The sequence below is a fragment of the Diaphorina citri genome, unplaced genomic scaffold (genome assembly GCF_000475195.1).
Source record: "Diaphorina citri unplaced genomic scaffold, Diaci psyllid genome assembly version 1.1 scaffold53, whole genome shotgun sequence".
Lineage (NCBI taxonomy): Eukaryota > Metazoa > Arthropoda > Insecta > Hemiptera > Psyllidae > Diaphorina > Diaphorina citri.
Genome location: NW_007377490.1, coordinates 58,789 through 78,844, shown reverse-complemented (window position 1 = coordinate 78,844; position 20,056 = coordinate 58,789). Strand labels below are relative to the sequence as shown.

Sequence of the window (20,056 nt, the reverse complement as noted above, 5' to 3'; positions counted from 1 at the left end):
GAACAATTTCGTGACGTCATCATTTATAATGTCAACGAGCGGGGTTACCCGTCCTTTTGACGGGAAGGGGGGAAGGGATTTATGGATCGATAACATAAGGTAAGGTAGGTAGCCACTAGGCTTGTACTCCGGAGGTCCCGTGCTCGAAGTTTTTTCGGCTCTGTGCTTGGATTTCGGGGTGCCTCGTGAGGACACTTGAATGGCTACTTTAATCGAGATGCGACCAGTGGCGGCATTACCAGAGTAAAAAGAAAGAATATAGATATGTCAGAAATGGTAAAGGAGGCTCTTAGTAATGCTGTGATATCCACAAAAATTGTGAAGAAGCTCTTAGCTTCACCACAAATAATTTAAATAAATCATGATTTAGATTAGATTTTTAGAACATACTCGTAAGGTAAGGTACCTACCGTGCTGATGATTTATCGGTCGGGACTTCACCTGATACGTTAGGTTTCTAATAGAAACTTTCGGTAGATACCACCTACCTACTTACTTGTGGGCATTTTTAGCCAAATCCTCTTTAGGGGTGTTTTTTTAGGCTTATTATTGAAGTTGTATCAGGATGAAATGTGTCGAATTAAGTACCATAGTTTATGAATTTTATGATGCATGTCACTCTTAGTACTCTTTTTCTCTTCCTGAACAACTAATCAAATCTAAATCGGTTGAGCCGTTTTCTCGTAAAAATAGGACAAAGCCAGGTCCATCAGCTTAACAGACGGACGGCTTACTTGTGGGCATTTTTAGCCAAATCCTCTTTAGGGGTGTTTTTTTAGGCTTATTATTGAAGTTGTATCAGGATGAAATGTGTCGATTTAAGTACCATAGTTTATGAATTTTATAATGCATGTCACTCTTAGTACTCTTTTTCTCTTCCTGAACAACTAATCAAATCTAAATCAGTTGAGCCGTTTTCTCGTAAAAATAGGACAAAGCCAGGTCCATCAGCTTAACAGACGGACGAACAAGATTTTTCAAGATTCCCTGCTGCTTGAGGAGTAGGAATAGCTGAAAATTTCTCGATTCTAAGCAATGTGCAAACAAAAGTAAAATTTTCTGAATACAGAGTGTAATCTTCCTATTCATTCGGACACATTGCTATCCAAAGAAAGACGAGATGAGTATGTTGGAAAGAGAAAGAAAAGAGACGATAAACAACTCGGTATTGTCATTTTTACCAGTCACCAGTATTACGTTTGGTGCTTCCTCTTCCTAAAGTTTCCAGGTAGCTGTTTATAACGTGAACGATTTTAACTCATTCGTATTCACTATGGTATTTTGTTATGTACGGGGGCACACTCTCATGTCAATTATTTATCTTTGTATTTATGATACATTGCAGCAGTTTCTTAACCTATAACGTGAAGTAGAGATCATACAACGGAAACCAGACTAAATGGTAGAGTTGCTAATTACCTATTGACAAATGGAACTACCTTGATTAACGATTTATTTGTTCGCGTTAGAATCGATTATTAATTTGTGACATAGGTATTGGAACTCGCCAACCTCAGTGGTGTACTGTGGTGAACTTCGAATCTGGAGGTTGGTGGTTTGAAGATTAAAAAAAAAAAAATCTTTGAAACACAATGTCCTTGGGTTTCGAATCTTCAGTAAGAAAAAGGGAGTTTTCAAGATACGTCTGTAGCTGATTATGATTAATGAAGCCACAATATTCAACTCATTTGCCTTTCCGTCCAAAAAATCATTTAATGTTTTCTTTTGTTCCAGCCGTCAACATGGTTGTCCCACAGGCAAGCATCAACAATATTATGGGGGGAATAGAAAGTACGGGAGGAGTCAGACTTCATAACCATCGGAGAAAACTTAAGCAGAGGTAAAGCGTAGGGCAGTCGTGTCTATTAAACCTTTTTTATTTCTACCTACCTACCTATCCTTCTTACGAGGTTGAATACAGAGGAAATATGTACCTAGCTGTTTTTATTTTTAATAAACTTTTTTTTGGAATCTCGCATTTTGAACATAACCTTAAGTGGAGTTCGTAGAATCATCATCAATGTTGTGCTGTGCTGTCCTATTTATCTTGGTTGGTAGTGCACCTACCTTATAAGCGCTCGGTCGCGGGTTCGATTCCCGGCCGGAGTGAATTTCATCCTTTCTCCTATTCTGTCCTTCTCTCTTTGATTTGGACACGGTAAGACCTCAGTAGCTACAGTTTTTTTTCCATCGAAACTCTTTAAAAAAAAAAAATATGTTAATTAAAAAAATAGATAAAATAAATAATATGTTTTGTGTTTCTCCGTTACAGATTTGACATAGTCCGAAAGTTGGGCCAGGGTAACTATGGCAAAGTTCAGCTGGGAATCAACAAGGAAACTGGACAGGAGGTAAGACACATATCTAGTTAGTCACCCATCCATCACGCTCAACGTTGCTTAGCATCAGTGAGTAGCTAATCTGAAGTTACGTTTAGTCATTAACTCATCGTATTCACCTCGAAATATGGTTATCTGAAAGAGAGTTTCTGAGTGAAATTTTGCTATTTTTTGGTGAAAAAAAAAAAAATATCCAAGAATTAAAGATCTGTCTCTCATGTTAAGGGAGATGTTTTAATACATGGGTCTCTGTGGTTAAACCCCATGGAATATGCTTTAACAGTCAGGGTGTTGAAGTTGAAAATTCATATCTCCTTGGTGGAATAAAAAAAAAGTACCATAATAAAATACGGCTTATATTAGTTCACTCCCTGAATTCCCTTAGTCTAAACACAAACATGTCTTATATGTTCTACAGGTGGCTATCAAGACCATTAAGAAATGCAAGATAGAGACAGAAGCAGATTTGATCAGAATTCGGCGGGAAATTCAAATCATGTCTTCAGTGCGACATCCTAATATTATTCACATCTATGAAGGTAACTTTTGTTATTGTCTTATAATTATATCTTATCCATGCCCTTAGATTTAGATCTCTTATGTGTAAGTGTGTACAGTAGGGTCCTTCGAATCTCATATAATTATAACTTATTTTTTCTCTGGAAAATCTTTCGATCTAACAATGTATTTGTGTGTAAATATTTCGAAGATAGTAAATATGGTTTTTTTCTTAAACAATTTTTGTTATAAATTCTCATACTTTGACCGGGATTGAACTCACGCCCTCCTGATTATCAGGCGAGCGTATTGACCACTGCACCAAGGTATCTTAGAAGACATCTCAGTACTCAGTACCCATGAATCTCATATTCAACTGATAATGACAGCAATGGCGAAACATGTCTGTCTCTCAATAAACAATTAAACCCCTCCCCCAACTGTGAAGTGTATAAGTTACTGGTGTTCTTCTACTCCCCATAATATGTCAAAATATATAAGACCTTGGTTAGACTGCGGGGGAAAAGGGACTTTTCAGTCCCATTCCAGCAGGATAAACAAGGTGTATTCTATTCTATTCTTCTTTTCAAGATGAATCTTCACAAAGTCACGTCAGAATCTATCAGTATGCAAAATCAAAATTTAAAGTGAGTCACTATAATGGAAAGATTACCCACCTAAAAACAAATATTCTTGGACATGTCAAACCTGAAGCCGGAAGCGCGATGAGAATCACAGAAGAAGAGAAAACTACCATGAAAATGAATATGTCAGAAGAAAATGCCATAGACCTGAGCTGTTTCCTCCTCTGTCGACATAAAACTTCAGCTGAAGTTTTAGACGAGGAAGATTCAGCTCTATGTTTAATATGCTTGCGAATTAATTGTTATTAGTAAATAAGAAATCTGGTGTGAATATCACACGACTTTCTATTACATTTGCGGAATATGTATTAAAAAAAAGCCGCCTATATGGCGGCCGATTTTTGGTGGGAAATTTTCCCCGTGTAATAAGGAATCATTTAAAGTATACAAAAATTGGATTTTTTTTTTTTTATTTTCCAAGTCCGAAGCAACATTGACTTTGGTTGATATCTGGATGAGTGACTGTCCGATTTTTACCAAATGCGCGTCCTTGTACCATACCGGGATATCATACCAAATTTCATCACTTTACGACAAACTGTTCTTGGGATATTTTGTTCACAACTTTTCACTTTTTCCCATTTAAACCTGTAGTACGTAACGTACGTACAGACCATGGGCTAAAAGCCACTTTTTTGACATCATGGGATCCCAAAACGGATATTTCCAACCAACCAAACAATACTTTCATTACTAGTATAGCTCGCTATACTGTAGTCATAGAAAGTAAAAACATATACCTATATATATGTACCTATGAATATTGATTTTTTTTCCTTTCAGTATTTGAGAACCGGGAGAAGATGGTCCTAGTTATGGAATATGCTGCAGGAGGCGAACTGTACGATTTTCTGGATCAGAAGAAAGTTCTAACCGAGGAGGAAGCGAGGCGAATATTTCGACAAATAGCCACTGCGGTTTATTACTGTCATAAGGTAACTTGCCTATTTCTGCCCAACATAACTAGAGGTGCACCCGCGAATTTTGTTCCTTATAGATTTTGGACTCTAAAATACAGAATACCTATCATTTATTTATTTAGGCTCTTTATTGGTTATAAATGTTATAATACAATGTATACAAATACAAGAAATTACAAAGGGCGAAATTATTGCCTGGGGCAATCTCTACCATTCAACCCTGAGGACCAATCATACGTCAACATGAAAAGTGTCTCTATGATCGGTATTGTATGAGTCATAATAGAAGTATGATTTTATTTTCCTTTCAGCATAAAATTTGTCATCGGGATCTGAAGTTGGAAAATATTTTGCTCGATGAAAATGGAAATGCTAAAGTAAGTACCAAGTTGTGTAGGATTTCAAGGTGACTTATCTAGTTGTGTCTTTTGTGTATGCTAAGTGAACACTATTGTAAAATAATAGTGCTCAAATGAGACTATTATTGTGGTCAAATTCTCAATTTAATGATAATATCCCAAGTCTTGGTTTGAATTCGAACCCGCATCCCCTCGTTTAGCGTTTTTTATTATGAGTCTGGTTGCTCCTCTCTTATGCAATAGTTAAGATAGTTTATGCAATTTATCATTGCGACCTTTATAGATCTATTGTGACCAGTGTTTCTTCCCCTGTCTGCCCAAACTGGTCCTTATAATCAGTCCAGCTATGTTACAAGAGGTTCATATTACTTGTGATTAAAATGCACAAATCATCCATACAGTTGCTGCAGATCTGTTTGGAAAATGCAACATCTGTTTAGAAAATGCAACATCTGTTGGAGAAAGCCAGCCTTTTCGAGAACGAACGTTATCTGTTCGGGATAAAATCCGCTCCGGGCGGGAATCGAACCCGCGGCCTAGCTTTTAAGTAATTAAGTGTCTAAAGAATTTATGTTACCACTATGCTCCTAATGTATGTTCGATATAAGTATATGGTATAAGCTAGATAAATAGATATGAATATCTTTAGGTCTGGATTTCTTTAGAAGGCACAAAAAATCTTCCAGGATAATTGAGCCTTATGTTAAGGTATGCTCGTTTGTAAATAAAGTCTGGAACCTGGAACTGTTGTTCTAAATATTCTAGAATCTAGATGAGCTAAGCGTTAAAAAATATTCCCTATTTATAGCGTCCAATTTGAGCAGTATTATACAATAATAGAGCTGTGAAGTCTCACGCAGATGTAATGGATGTAAAAATAAAATTGATTGATATGTGAACAATTTCGTGACGTCATCATTTATAATGTCAACGAGCGGGGTTACCCGTCCTTTTGACGGGAAGGGGGGAAGGGATTTAAGTATGGATCGATAACATAAGGTAAAGTAGCCAGCCACTAGGCTTGCACTCCGGAGGTCCCGGGCTCGACTCGAAGTTTTTTCGGCTCTGTGCTTGGATTTCGGGGTGCCTCGTGAGGACACTTGAATAGCTACTTTAATCGAGAATCCAGCTATAGCAGATATAAGTTTTTGAATTTACTAGTTTACTCCGGCCAGAAGTCAGTTGTTGTTTCTATAAAATTTTCTGCAGATTTCTACAGAAAAACATTGTTTAATATGACTATACAATTTGAAGTACAGAAAATTCAAGAAACTGCCAGAAGTCATGCTCGTTTAGCGTTACCAAGATATGTAAGTGAAGAGGATCGTTCATGAATTGTGTCCATTTGGTTATTATTGTAGATTGCTGACTTTGGTTTGTCCAATGTATTCACGGAGTCAAGATTCTTGTCTACGTTTTGTGGCAGTCCCTTGTATGCGTCCCCCGAAATAGTTAAAGGAATACCTTACCACGGTCCGGAGGTGGATTGCTGGTAAGTAAATCGGTCAATTTACAATACAATACAGCCTATTTAATCCTAAGGGTTGCGGCCTCTTCAGTTATTATCAGGTGACAGGTATTCTTGTAGTAAAACTCTCCATACATAAATCGGACAATTTAAAGGAGGATAAATAGACAAGAATTCGTACAATATACCTTGTCTATATTTTTAAGATTGTTGGAATAATACATTTGCACATGCGCACTGGCGTATAGCCACGGGCATTTTCGGACCCCGCAGGTGTACATTCATAAGCCCCCAACGCCTTTAATTTGGAGCATCTACCCCCCCTCTCCCCCGTCAATCTAGTGACCCAGGGGGCTCCTTCAGAAATGTTGCGGAGGCAAAAAAGTATACCTATAATATGTTACCGGCATTCTTTGTAATACCTAGTCATTCCATATATTGCCTATCGTTGTTAGGCAAACCATATAATGAAATCGATAGTACATAATATGCTATTACATAATTATAAAATACCTAGGGATTTTATGAAGTGCCAGATTTTATTGTAGAATGCCGGTAACATATACACCACTGCACATACATTAACATACAATCTATCCTGTTCTAAGGCCACCTCTCTTATTGTTCCAGGTCCCTCGGTGTGCTGCTGTACACTCTAGTCTACGGTGCTATGCCATTCGATGGCTCCAACTTCAAAAGACTAGTCAAGCAAATCTCCAACGGGGACTATTTTGAGCCCAAAAACCAGTCCACAGCGTCACCACTCATAGGTATACGAATATTGCATTACTTCCTTACTTCAGAAATAAGGGATTGAAGCTACTATTTTATAGTGCTTTTTTATAGATTGTCAAAGTAGGATTTGGAGGCCACAAATTATTTTTGCATAAAAAAAATATGTATAATCTTAGTTTGGTCGGTGGGAATAATGGCCTTTTGTCCAGGGAAGGGGGGCTAGAGTCGAAACCGTGATATACCTGGAAATCCTGGAATGCTTCAAATGTTGGGAGTCTGGCCTACAGTAAAGGAGAAAAATTAAGCTCGCGTGGGGAGAGGGCTCTCTAAATACGGCCCTGATAGGAGCTTACTTTTGGAGTAGAGGAACTCGTCAATCTCATTCGAACAGTATAAACAAACACTATTCTTCTTCAACAACAATACAACAACAATTGAATATTTTGTATATCAACAACACTACTCTTCTTCTTTACAGCGGAAATGTTAAATATTAACCCGTCCAGTCGCGCGGACATTAGCGTGATCTGTTCTCACTGGTGGATTGACAAGGACCACAGTGTGGCCTGTTTGGAGGAGGCCGAGGAATTGGCCAATCAGACGCCAGTACGGCTGGATCTGCTCCTCTCATTGGCTCCCTCGCCAAGCACGGACAAGATCCTCGTGGGAGCAGACGCGGTAAGTTAGAACTTTAGATCCGGAGCTAAATAATCGAAATTTCAAGAAAAATATAGGTATCATATTTATTGGAGAGAATCTAAATGTACTACCATACCTAAACAATTAAAGCCGGACGCCACAAAGTGAGTTTCAACTCCGTTTTAGTTTTATTCTCGGTTTAAGAAGAATAGTGTCCAGAAATCAGATTGGCTAATTTTTTTTTTTTTTTGTAATTTTTGAAAATCTACAAATCAGATTGCTTAATCCGAGAGTTAAACATAAACTGAGTTTAAACTCACTTTGTGGCGTCCGGCCTAAATTATTGAGCTTTTCAGAAAAATGGGAAATAGGTACATTTATTTGAGAAAATCTACCATAAATAATTAAACCATCCATCCGCCAGCCTAGTTAGCTTGGTTGGTAGTGCGTCTGCCTTGTAAGCGCTAGGCCGCGGGTTCGAGTCCAACCCGGGGCGGATTTTATCCTGATGGTATAATGTTCGTTCTCGGAACGGCTGGCTTTCTCCTATCCTGTCTTCCTTCTCTCTTCGATTTCAGGACGATAAGACGTTAGCAGTTACAGTTCCCGTTGTCAAACCTCCTTTAAAAAAGGATTTTTATACTTTGTTTAGGTATAACTTGCGTTTATTTGGCCACAGTTCCCGCTGTCAAACCTCTTCTAAAAAAGGATTTTTATACTTTGTTTAGTTATAACTTGCGTTTATTTGGCCACTTGCAAGCCCCACCAATGATAGTGGATAAAAATATTCACACGGAAAAACAACAGAGTCCTTATTTCTTGATTTTGAATTTTGGTAAAATAGTCTCCTATTCCTAATTAGCGGATGTATTTTATTATTAGTACTCTTGATTAGAATTTACTGTCCCTACATAATGAATAGTTCAAGTAGGTAACACCTACTCGTGTACAATGTACATGGTATGAATAAAAAACAGACTACAATACCTACTCTGACACCACACCTTATTTCATTCTAATTTATGTGTCACTGGCACATCTACACTATTCTTGTGGTGGATTGTATTGATTAAGGTATCCTTAGCGAAGCACGGGCAACTTGCTAGTAAGCTTTGAGGTGGAATAGTCCTACATACTGGACTCCACACACAGGAATTTCGTTACATTGCAATGTAATGTAATGCTAGTAATCTTTTTTTTTTCCCTTTAAGTAACTCCTGAATACCAGGGTCGTTTAGGTCATTAAAATTATAAATTGTCTTGTTTTCTTAGGAAAGTGGAACCCTCTCCTTCTGCGGCCAAGTTCTGTCTGGCATCCACAGTGAACGTCAATTTACTGGCCGAGCAAGCTCTCAGCTCGCCTGAAGTAGACACCGAGGTTGTACAACCTCCCCCGTATCCCAACAACACAGGCGAGGAACATGAGAAAACCAAAATGGTAAGAGATTTTTTTCAAAGAGGTTTGACAGAGGGAACTTTTAAGGCTAAGGTCTTATCGTCCCGAAATCGAAGAGAGAAGAAGACAGGATAGGAGAAAGCCAGCCGTTCCGAGAACGAACGTTATCCTTTCAGGATAAGATCCGCCCCGGGCGGGAATCGAGCCGCGGCCTAGCGCTTACAAGGCAGACGCGCCACCAACCAAGCTAACTAGGCTGGCAATGGTAAGAGAACTTGATGCTTCATCTTGTAGGATGGGTTGTGGTGATTTCGAGACACCAGCTTTAATGTTCTTAGATGACACGCTTATAAATTATAAACTAACGAGGGCACGACTATCCCAGTACCCAGTGGTAACGTGCTTGCTTGCCAACACAATTAAAATTCCTTGTGTGTGTCTTTCAGGTTAAGAACGCGGTCAAAGTGATTGGTAATGCACTAGGGGGCTCGTCAGACAGTCTGGATAAGAAATCTTCTACCTTGCCGCGACGAAAATCCAAGGCGGACTTTGTGCAGCCTACTCCGTTTGTTGTGCCTATAACTACCAAGTGAGTGTAAAAGGGGAGGAAACGGGAATCATGATTTTTTTTCTGGTTTTGTTTAGGCCAGCCACTCACTATCAAGTAGATCTGACAGGTACACTTGGTCAGGTCCGCTTTTCAGGTCTACCTGATACCTGATGAGCACACACAATCAGGTAGACTTGACAGGTACGACTGAAAAGGTCCGTCTGTCAGGTCTCCCTGATGAGTACACACACTATCAGGTGTACCTGTCAGGCCTACCTAATAGTGAGTGCGTGACCTTAATTTATTGTTAATCTTGCGTCCTCAGACCTTCCGGTGAGTTCAGGAGTGAGATTCGTCACATGGTCAATAGTCCCCCCACTGTCACGCAACGTACTGAGGTTACCTTCCCGGTGTCCGCTGCCCCCACACCTACTGCTGCCAAGTAAGTTATTGCCTTGTACTGGGTTCGATTCTCATTTTGACCAAGTTCTTTAAAAAAATAATAAAAAAAACTTGGCTAATGATTTAATACAGTTACAGCAGTTTTTATGTCGCCCTTGAGGACAAATATAGCAGTTTTTATTTCCCCCCAAGGACAGTTATAGCAGGTTTTGGTCCCGAACCTATTCTCTCACTACAGGTACCTTCTCTCCCTTCATCGACGGTTGCTACTGAGGGCTACCAACCTTCAGTTTAAGGTGCATCATCGCCTAGAGGTTCCTTCAAAGTTCACTGGCGGGCGTCTTTGGAAGGCAACTCCCAACCTTCAAGATTAACCTAGTGTCTTTTCTAATGGACATCTCGTCTGAGAACCTGTCTTTTCTAAAACAACCTTGAGGGTTTCCGAATCCGTAAGGTTCTCATAATTTGTCGTGCAAGATAGTGTAATGTCTTATGGAATATCTATTAGTCAGTGTTTACTCAGGAGTTTTCGTGTTCCTGATAAAAAGACCTTTAATTTGATATATAGGTCGACCAGGTTTGGATAAGTCCTTCTATGGGGACAGACAGACCGACCGACCGACCGACAGACGACACCGAAGCGAATACAATAGTCCGTCCACTATACCTTTTATTATTACTATTGTAATTTAATAAAGGAAGGACGGACTAAAAATCAATTCTACTCACTCATTATCAGCTTATCACTGTCTAATATACCCCCTCTTCCTTCCCTAGATCTGTCACCCGCCAAGGCAACCAATCTCGCGAGCACATTATCCCCATCATGTTTGAGCAAGATGTTGTACCCCAGACTCCTCCACCCTCACAAGGAGTACCCCTGAGGAAGTCTTCGTCCCAACAGTCCCAGCACAATATATCACGTACTAGTTCCCGCAGGTAAGCTTTAAATAAAATAGAACCGATGAGACATTTTTCTAAGGAAACGCTTAATAATGGAATACATGTATGTACACCAGAACACGTGTGTCGTGAATAATGCGGAGTTGAAAAGTGGCATATGTGGATAATGAAAAAAAGACGTTGTTTCTTAAGTTTTATGTTTGAATATGAGAGTGTACAAGTTGTCATGTGGTGATAGATTTTAGACTGCCCAACTGAGTTCGATAAAAACTAACCCTAAAGTTTTACCGGAAAAATTGATTTAGCCTCAACCTATGACCATTTCCCAAGTTGCCTTCGCGAATGTAGTCTAGATTCGCGACAACATGCTATCAGACCCGTACCTTCTGCCTAGGAGCCCAGGAGTGTGGGATCTAGTACGTGTCTAGAGCAGTGACGCTCTACAAGGAGTACCCCTGAGGAAGTCTTCGTCCCAACAGTCCCAGCACAATATATCACGTACTAGTTCCCGCAGGTAAGCTTTAAATAAATTAGAAACGAGGAGAAATTTTTTCTAAGGAAACGCTTAATAATGGAGTACACCAGAATACGTGTGTCGTGAATAATGCGGAGTCGAAAAGTGGCATATGTGGATAATGAAAAAAAGACGTTGTTTCTTAAGTTTTATGTTTGAATCTGAGAGTGTACAAGTTGTCATGTGGTGATAGATTTTAGACTGCCCAACTGAGTTAGATAAAAACTAAACTAACCCTAAAGTTTTACCGGAAAACTTGATTTAGTTTCAACCTGTGACCATTTTCCAAGTTGCCTTCGCGAATGTAGTGTAGATTCGCGACAACATGCTATCAGACCCGTACCTTCTGCCTAGGAGCCCAGGAGTGTGGGATCTAGTACGTTTCTAGAGCAGTGACGCTCTTGGATATATGGATATGGAAACCAAAGAATTTTACTGAGAGTTCTTGTCTGTTGAAAATCTTTCAGCCTGTCACGTCAGAGTACGTGTGACTCGGATAGCAGTGTTTGTAGCTCCGGAGATCCCATTAGGAAATCAGCTCGAGAGGTGATCATACCCATTGCGGTGGAAGGAGGAGGCTACATCACACCCAGCTCTACGGCTCTCAATAGAATCAAGTAAGATTATTATTGTTGTTGTATATAATTTATATGAAACCTCGATTATATCACCATTTATACACAATCTAGATTATTTTTGCAGAATTCTTCAATGAAGATCGAATTAAAGAGACATGTATTTAATTATAAAAGTGAGAGGTGATGAGGAAGAAGATGTTGCGAAAAAGAGTACAGCCTACTAAAATTACCTATCCTTGAAGTTGCAGATGAAGTTTTGGGAGAAACTTTGGGGAAAGACGGGATACTTAATGTTAATGAGGCATCAAAGAATCTAGGACTCAAGGAGAAATGGTTGACTCTCAGTCCCATATCAATTCTAACTCGGTTAGCCCTGACCTAATCACCAACCTCAGTAGTGTAAGTTTAGTACGGTGGACTTTGAATCTGGAGGTTGCTGGTTCGAGTCCCAGTCAAGTTATATTTATGAAAATGGAAATGCTAAAGTAAGTACCAAGTTGTGTAGGATTTCAAGGTGACTTATCTAGTTGTGTCTTTTGTGTATGCTAAGTGAATACTATTTGAAAATAATAGTGCTCAAATGAGACTATTTTTGTGGTCAAATTCTCAATTTAATGATAATATCCCTAGTCTTGGTTGGAATTCGAACCCGCATCCCCTTGTTTAGCGTTTTTTATTATGAGTCTGGTTGCTCCTCTCTTATGCAATAGTTAGGATAGTTTATGCAATTTATCATTGCGACCTTTATAGATCTATTGTGACCAGTGTTTTTCCCCTGTCTGCCCAAACTGGTCCTTATAATCAGTCCAGCTATACCCCGTGGTTCTAGCTTTCTAGACATTCCCTAGGAAATATTTACCGCACTAGATCGATTATAATGTGTCTTTCCTGTGTTTGACTTAATAGGTAAAATTTATATTTTGAAAATTTTAGTTTAAACATACCTATCCGAAAAGAAATACGTGAGATTTTGATTTGAATCGATTTTTATTAGACGCTCAGGCTGTATTTGAATTTAATTCCTCGTATTTTAATTTGATCCCTAAAATAGTCCTTTTCAAAAGAATCAAAATTGTCCGAATGATTGAGAGTGGCATATTTTAATTTGATTCCTAGTCATTTTCTACGTTGATTTTTCTATTAAATAAATTCATTTCTTCTTAGTTTGATTATAAAAAATAATATATTATTCACAGGTTATACCGACCGGGGAATCAAATCGACCTTTGAGATCTCAGAGTTTGGGCAATATACCTCCCATCATGGAAATGCCCACTGAACATCTGCAAGCAGCCGTGGCCCCACCTGGTGAGCATATTTCAGAATTTCCTCCTTGTATTACTGAGAACATGAATATTCGAAATCTCATCAGGTAATCTTAAATCTGGTGATCGGTGGTTCCAGTCCAAATGAAGTTATAGAATAGAATAACCAAGAAACGACACTTGTGTTCCTGCATCTTTTAACTCGTTAATTATTTTCGATAAAGCTAAGGGCCCCTTCCCAAGTTCTTACATTTTACGTGGATTTTTACAATTTTAGTAGGAATCGGCCGGTGGGCATTCATTAAAATTGAAATTAATCGGTTGGTGAGGTAGTTTTAAATTACCTCCCTCCCGATTTCATTGTTGACTCTCTTCCGGTTGTCACATTGCCCAGTTGTGTGTCCCCATCCGTGGCACAAGCTGTGCTTTTACGGATGGGTATACCATTTATATGGATTTTTTATGTTCTGTTGTTAAGTTGTAATAGTAATAAATGGAAACTTGATTAAAAAAAATAATAATAATAAAAAATACATAGGATGTCTAATATAAATATAAACCTAACCAATAATTGCCATACCTCCCTCCCGACTCATTTGATCTTATTTTGTGTCCAGAAGAGCCGGCCCAACCAGACAGCCCTACACCGAGCAGTGGACCCGCCACGGGCGTCAAACGTAAGGAAAACTCCTCGACCACAACAAACAAACCGAAGCGAGATCGATCTAGAAGTCGATCTGGAGTGAAGAAACAGGGTGCAAATGAGGAGACTACCCCTGCCCCTACCCCTGCTCCTAAAACAGGAAACACTTTGGAAGAACCACAAGCTGTGGTACAGGTAAACCGAGAGAAATTTTACACAGAGACCCTACCTGTAATACAGCCCACCTCTGTGGCCGAGAACTGACTCTCAACCCGGAGGTGCTGGGTTCGAATTCCGGCCAGGGCGGAAATTTTCTAACCAGATTTTTTTCGTTTTTGGATAGGCTTGGATGTAAAAGAATGTGCCTCGAAGTAACGAAAAAAAAAATTGTAATACTGAAACACTGAAACATACATAGACGAATATGTATATAGTCCTCTGTGTCAATCGACTATTATGCGTTATAGAAGAGAGCAATAGTTGACAGGGTACAATAGTCCTAACATATTTGACTCTGTACACAGGATTTTAGAAACACCCCCTTTTGAAAGTAATGTGGCTCAGTTAAAGATATAATTTTGCAAGTAGAATTTTAATTAACCTGATGATTTCGCACTTAGGTAGAGAAAACTGAGACAAAACGCCAACAGAAGGTTCAATATTCATTACATCATTACCGAGATTTTTTCCAACAAGCTTTTAAGGTAATTAGAAATCTCTTGGGCAGGACTAAAAGTGCACATCTCATCTTACCTCTCTCCTCTTTTCTAGGAACCCATTACTCCGGTAGCCGAAATTCCTCAACCTGGGATGGATTCGGGTCCTGAAGAGATCTACCCGGATGAGCAGGCTTTGGAAACTCTCACGCCCAACACCCCCGACCCTCTGGTTTCCGAACCCATTACTCCTCTACCGGCTGTCCCTACCCCTGATGTTAACTTGGTTGATACGAAACCAACGGCGAATAATACTCCCGCTGAAGAAACTGTAGAAAAAGCTGCGGAAAAAACCGCGACTGTGGAAGAGAAAGCCGCAGAGAAAACGACAGCCAAACCTTACACGGAGAGAAGACGGTCGAGTGTTTTGGAAACCGTGGAGAAGTTTAACAAGCAACCTGCCACCCCGCCCAAGAAAGTTATTATACCCGGTAAATGCCAAATTACCCGGTAAATGCCAAATTACCCGGTAAATGCCTTCCGTGTCCGTAATATAGGCGTGGTGGTATACGAGTATTATGTTTTAATATATATTAACTTTCTTTAGTTTCCTTATCGTCTAGGCTAGAAAGGAATGTATGGGTAATTTAACTGTCGAAATTGAAGTTGGAACGTCCCTTATTTTGTACCGCACGTTTCGGGTCTAAATTCCAAACCCGTCTGTCTGGAAATGTCACTTAATTCTTGGTATGAAGCCCTCAAATCTGACAAGGATGCAACTTGAAACTTACCTTTGATAAGGTACTTCTCTACTTGCGCACCATTCCCCTAAAAATGTTTCAATGTTTTTTTTTTTTTTTTTTCTTTTTGAAAAGTTTTTTTCTCCTTTCCCCCCCTTCCCCCAAAAATTTTTTTTTTTTTTTTTTTTTTTTTTTTTTTTTTTTTACTTTCTATTACTATTTTGTTTTCCTTTTCTTTTTCAATCTCTGTCATGTTTCCAATATTTTTCCTCCCTCAGGAACGAAAGTCACTGGAGGAGCGCCAGCGAAGAAAGTGTACGAACGGAAGCCATCTACTGGCACAACCATCCCTCTGGTCAATTCAACCTCTAGGCAAAGTCTTTCAGAAATCTCGCCTAATGTCCCTGCCAATACCGCTATGCCTCGCAAAACAGATTCTCCTCCTATCAAGTAAGAATGCTGGGCCAGCCTAGTGTTTTTTTTTTTTTTTTTTTTTTTTTTTTAAGGAAAAAATTTTTTTTTTTTTTTTTTTTTTTTTTTTTTTTTTTTTTTTTTTTTTTCACTTAAAACATCTTCACCAAAGAAAGTGTTCTTTTAGAAACACTGTGAATGGCAACTAGCAACTACTGATGTCTGGGGTGTTTTAATTGAAAAGGCCTGGCTTATTAGGGATAAATGTTCTGGATATCCAAAAAAGAGAGGATTTTGCTGAAATCTAAACCGATCTTGAGTTCATTGGCGTATATCCCACTCCCTTAGGGACATTTGGGGAGGCCCCTTCGATAATTTGGAGTATCCTTCCTTAGCGAAGCACGGGCAACTTGCTAGTAAGCTTTGAGGTGGAATAGTCCTACATACTGGACTCCACACACAGGAATTTCGTTACAAAAGACCCCCATCGCAATGTAATGTAATGCTAGTAATCTTTTTTTTCCCTTTAAGTAACTCCTGAATACCAGTATTTATTTAGTCATGTTTCATTTAGCGCTTCTCGAATCCCTTATTTATATCCGGGTTGAAAACAATCAAAATTCGAAGACCTTTTTTTAATACCCCCCCCGTCCTAATCGTAGGTGCTATGTCAATCTTAACTTGGTAAGGCCTTACCTAATCTCCTAATCATATCCTATTTCATTTCAGTTCCATCACGGAAAGTGAGGATGACGCCAGTGCTAATGCAAGTGGTAGCAATGCTCCTCGTTGTTTCACTCTAAGGTCGACCAGACGCCGCTTACCATCTCAGACATCGAGTGGCGGACTCACCAATAACAAGTCCGTTCTAGAGACGGCCGACAGCGTGTCTTCCGATGAAGATGATGACAACTTTGAAATTCTCACCGCCGAAAACCTGTTCTCTACACTCCTGTCTAGAGTAAGTCAGTTTATGTTATGTATAGTGATTTAAGCCAGCCTAGTTAACTCCGAGGGTAGCGCGCCTGCCTTGTAAGCTCTATTATTCCTCGGTGGCGTAGTGGTCAAGACGCTCACCTGGTAAACAGCGCGGGTTCGATCCCAGCCAAGGCATGGAATTTTATCCTCATTTATTTGATAATTTGACCACATAATAATCGAGCTCTAAGAGTTAGGTGGTAGAGAACGCCTCCGACGCAGCGTTAACCTCGCCTAGTGGTTACCTTCCACTCAAGAGTCTTATTATTATTCATTTTATATGTGTAGTGATTTCTATTATTTTTTTTCTATGCCTCTACTATTATTATTATTATTTTATTTTTACTTTTTTTTTCTCAGGTGAGGAGCTTAACTCAACGTCTCAACACGGATGAACATCGCAGTGCTTTCCCTCGCTCTATATTTCATCATGGTTCTCTATTCGATAATCCAGCTACCAGGTAAACACCCCTTTACATACTTATATACTTACTTTACAGTTTTCACAGACACCGAGGGTCCTTGACTCCACTGAGTAGCCTTCTCCAATTGTGTCTGTCCTGTGTGATGGTCTGCCAGAAAGGAACCTGTTGAAATATTTGCAATCGAAAAACTAGTACAAATTTTTGAAGATGGTGGGCATCGAAGCCAGGACCTTCTGCATTGCAAGCAAGCGTGTTACCACTGGGCTAACCGTATCCCCCGTGTTGTTATGACCTGAATTTTGGGATTTCCCTTGGATTACGTTATGTCGCGATTCTCCTGTGTTAATCCCCTTTTGTCTGTCTCTTTATTCCCGCTTAAGGTTGAGTGAGACCCGATCTTTCAGTCGAGCTGATGGCATTCACCCCTGGAGGAGATCTCTGAGTCGAGAACCCCTAAGTGGCGGTTCATCATCTACTTTGCCCCGAGGTGGGTACTTGTATCTCTGCATGATGCTTGTAGGTTGCCTTTGGCTAGCTCTAATATACCCTTCGTTGTTTCGCACTAACTCCTCCAGTACTGTAGACATTTTATTCCAATTCATCTGTGCATTCACTCGATTTGCTATCTTACAGTCTAAATCTCCTTGACTTACAATTGATCCTAGGGATTTGACAATATTCTAGTCCCTCTAGATGTAAGCTCTATCCTCTAACCATTCCAAAGTTCATTTGCACTGTCTTCGTCTTGGTGATCTTGAGTCATCTCTCTTCTAATGGGGTGAAAAATTTTAAATTCATTTTTTGGTCTGGATTTTCATATGAATCATTAGAATTGGTTCTTGAGAAACCCAGACCTAAGAAAAACTTTATAAACACCCTGTAAAATTATGTAAATAAGAATTGAGAATTAACTACCCGTAGTTATTGATGTAATTCCTCTTTGGAGCAAAGTAAAACTTTTTTCTTTATATAGTATCCATGGACTTTCTCACAATATTGAATGTTAATTTGCTCTCACCCTTTTTTGGTGCATGTCGTTTATACCATAGTATAGTAGACAGTTATTTATACTGTAGATTAGGACATATAATCCTTTTAACTTAACAATTATTGCTCTGATTTATTGATTTTCTTTTACTTAAACCAGAAGTTTTGTCGTTTGTTGTGCCGTGTAGATTGTTCTTTTTTTTTTCCTCCCATCACAAGGTAACGCCACTCTGAAAATCAATCTGATATATTAAAAGTTGTAAGATAGAATCTGAAACGAGTGTAGTAAATAAATAAAATTTCCAAGAGTAAAAATCATAACTATTACCTACATAAAAGTGAGATCCATTCACACACTGATCGCTCTATCCTCAGAACACCTAGAAAGCTGAAATTTGATAGGAATATTCTCAATGTGTGTTGTTTTAGATATATGCAATAAGAGAAGATATTGCCTGAATCTAAATCGATCTGGAGTTATGATCAATTTTCCGTGGCGAAGCACGGGCAACCTGCTAGTCATCGGTAAAGTTATAGAAAGAGACTGATCAATGATCATTAATGGAGTATGAGAAGATGGAGTTCTTTATTAAAAAGAAACTCGTTATATTTTTGGCAACATTAAATTTAGGACCATACGATTTTCATTACACCGTAGGTAGCTGTAATTCGTCAAGACGCAATGATCTGTGTACAATAGTAAGTTTGTGAGCATTTTTTGGTGGTAATTTTTTAGTTCACTTTTATGCCAAGATACTCCTTCATACCGACCTATCAATGAGGTTTTGCTTTTTGTTCTGGATTCTTGGTATTTTAGTTTCTCAGATTATGTTTCAGATAAATGATATGTTATTGCAGATTTTTTTCTCATTTTGGTTTTGGAATTTTCAATAATTTTATTATTATTTTGTTCGAATGTATCTTCTTTTTAGACTTTGGAAATAGCTATAGGTATATAGTTTTACTTGCACATTGTTTAGTAAGGCAGTTATATTTTAGAGTATGTATTACATGTTTGTTTGCAATACTTTTTACTTTTTTTTAATCTAGTCTAGTTTGTCTTTTTGTCGGATTTTCTAAAGTCACTGGAATATTTTAGTAGGATTGCAATATTTTGCACCAAATCACCTTGGTGAGCATTGATAATAGCATCGCTGATATCTACGTATTCTGATAATTACCGCTGAACGGTGGAAATTTGTATGCTATTTCGAGAATACACCAAAGAGCCCTGGTGAGTATAGAAGTATAGATAGTCGTGGTCCACTATCAGTATTCATACAACTTCGAGAATTCCATAGCTACATATGTATTATTTTGCAAGACTCGAAATCCAAGTATTTGATCATTTTTAGACTTTCGAACGGCACAACAAAGACGACTCCCTTGAGTTTATTTTAGTTTTGTTTAGTCGCTTTAGTGTAACGTTTTTTGACGCACATGTTAACCACCAAGGCATTCTTTTTATAAAATCTTCTCTTTACTCTGCACACCCCCTAGCAGGTTTACCCTACCACGCTTTTGTAATTCCATTGTTAATTTTCTTTGCTGCACTATTAATTTACTTTTCTTTCTTTATAATCAGTGTCTATGTATGTTCTTATAACATTATAATGGTGTCTTGATATTTTATTTAGGTATTATTTATTTATTTTTACTACTATTAGGTCTGATCGTGGTTTCGGTTAAAATTCCAATTTTTGCATGATATTTAAAAAGGGACTGTAAATCTTGGTAGAAAATAAGTAGGTAGGTACTGATGAGATAATTATGTTGTAAAACCAGTCCTATATTTAAAGTACTTACATATTATTTATTTTACGTATCAAATGTGAATGGGGCGTCCTGATATACATGAACATTTCGAACCTATACTCAAGAGAAAACATCAAGTTATTATGTTTACTTGTTTAAATGATGTTCTTCGATGTCCTCTGTGTCCTCGTCTTGAAGAAAAGAGGATTACTACGAGCTGCATCATACCCCCTTGAAATTTGTGCCCCCCT

General features: G+C 38.6%; 1 protein-coding gene across 1 annotated transcript in view; it reads left to right on the top strand.

The window, feature by feature from the left end:
• LOC103516748 (probable serine/threonine-protein kinase MARK-A) overlaps positions 1–20,056 on the top strand; it is a 35,706-nt gene that overhangs the window by 9,857 nt on the left and 5,793 nt on the right. The window contains exons 2-18 of the mRNA XM_026828780.1: positions 1,735–1,840; positions 2,273–2,351; positions 2,758–2,878; positions 4,265–4,416; positions 4,713–4,778; positions 6,122–6,252; positions 6,859–6,998; positions 7,442–7,641; positions 7,753–7,766; positions 8,875–9,040; positions 9,445–9,587; positions 9,874–9,990; positions 10,728–10,889; positions 11,835–11,984; positions 16,390–16,621; positions 16,999–17,099; positions 17,444–17,550. Coding sequence (XP_026684581.1) covers positions 1,743–1,840; positions 2,273–2,351; positions 2,758–2,878; positions 4,265–4,416; positions 4,713–4,778; positions 6,122–6,252; positions 6,859–6,998; positions 7,442–7,641; positions 7,753–7,766; positions 8,875–9,040; positions 9,445–9,587; positions 9,874–9,990; positions 10,728–10,889; positions 11,835–11,984; positions 16,390–16,621; positions 16,999–17,099; positions 17,444–17,550 — 2,179 coding nt within the window. The 5' untranslated portion in view covers positions 1,735–1,742. The remainder of the gene's footprint in view (positions 1–1,734; positions 1,841–2,272; positions 2,352–2,757; positions 2,879–4,264; positions 4,417–4,712; positions 4,779–6,121; positions 6,253–6,858; positions 6,999–7,441; positions 7,642–7,752; positions 7,767–8,874; positions 9,041–9,444; positions 9,588–9,873; positions 9,991–10,727; positions 10,890–11,834; positions 11,985–16,389; positions 16,622–16,998; positions 17,100–17,443; positions 17,551–20,056) is intronic.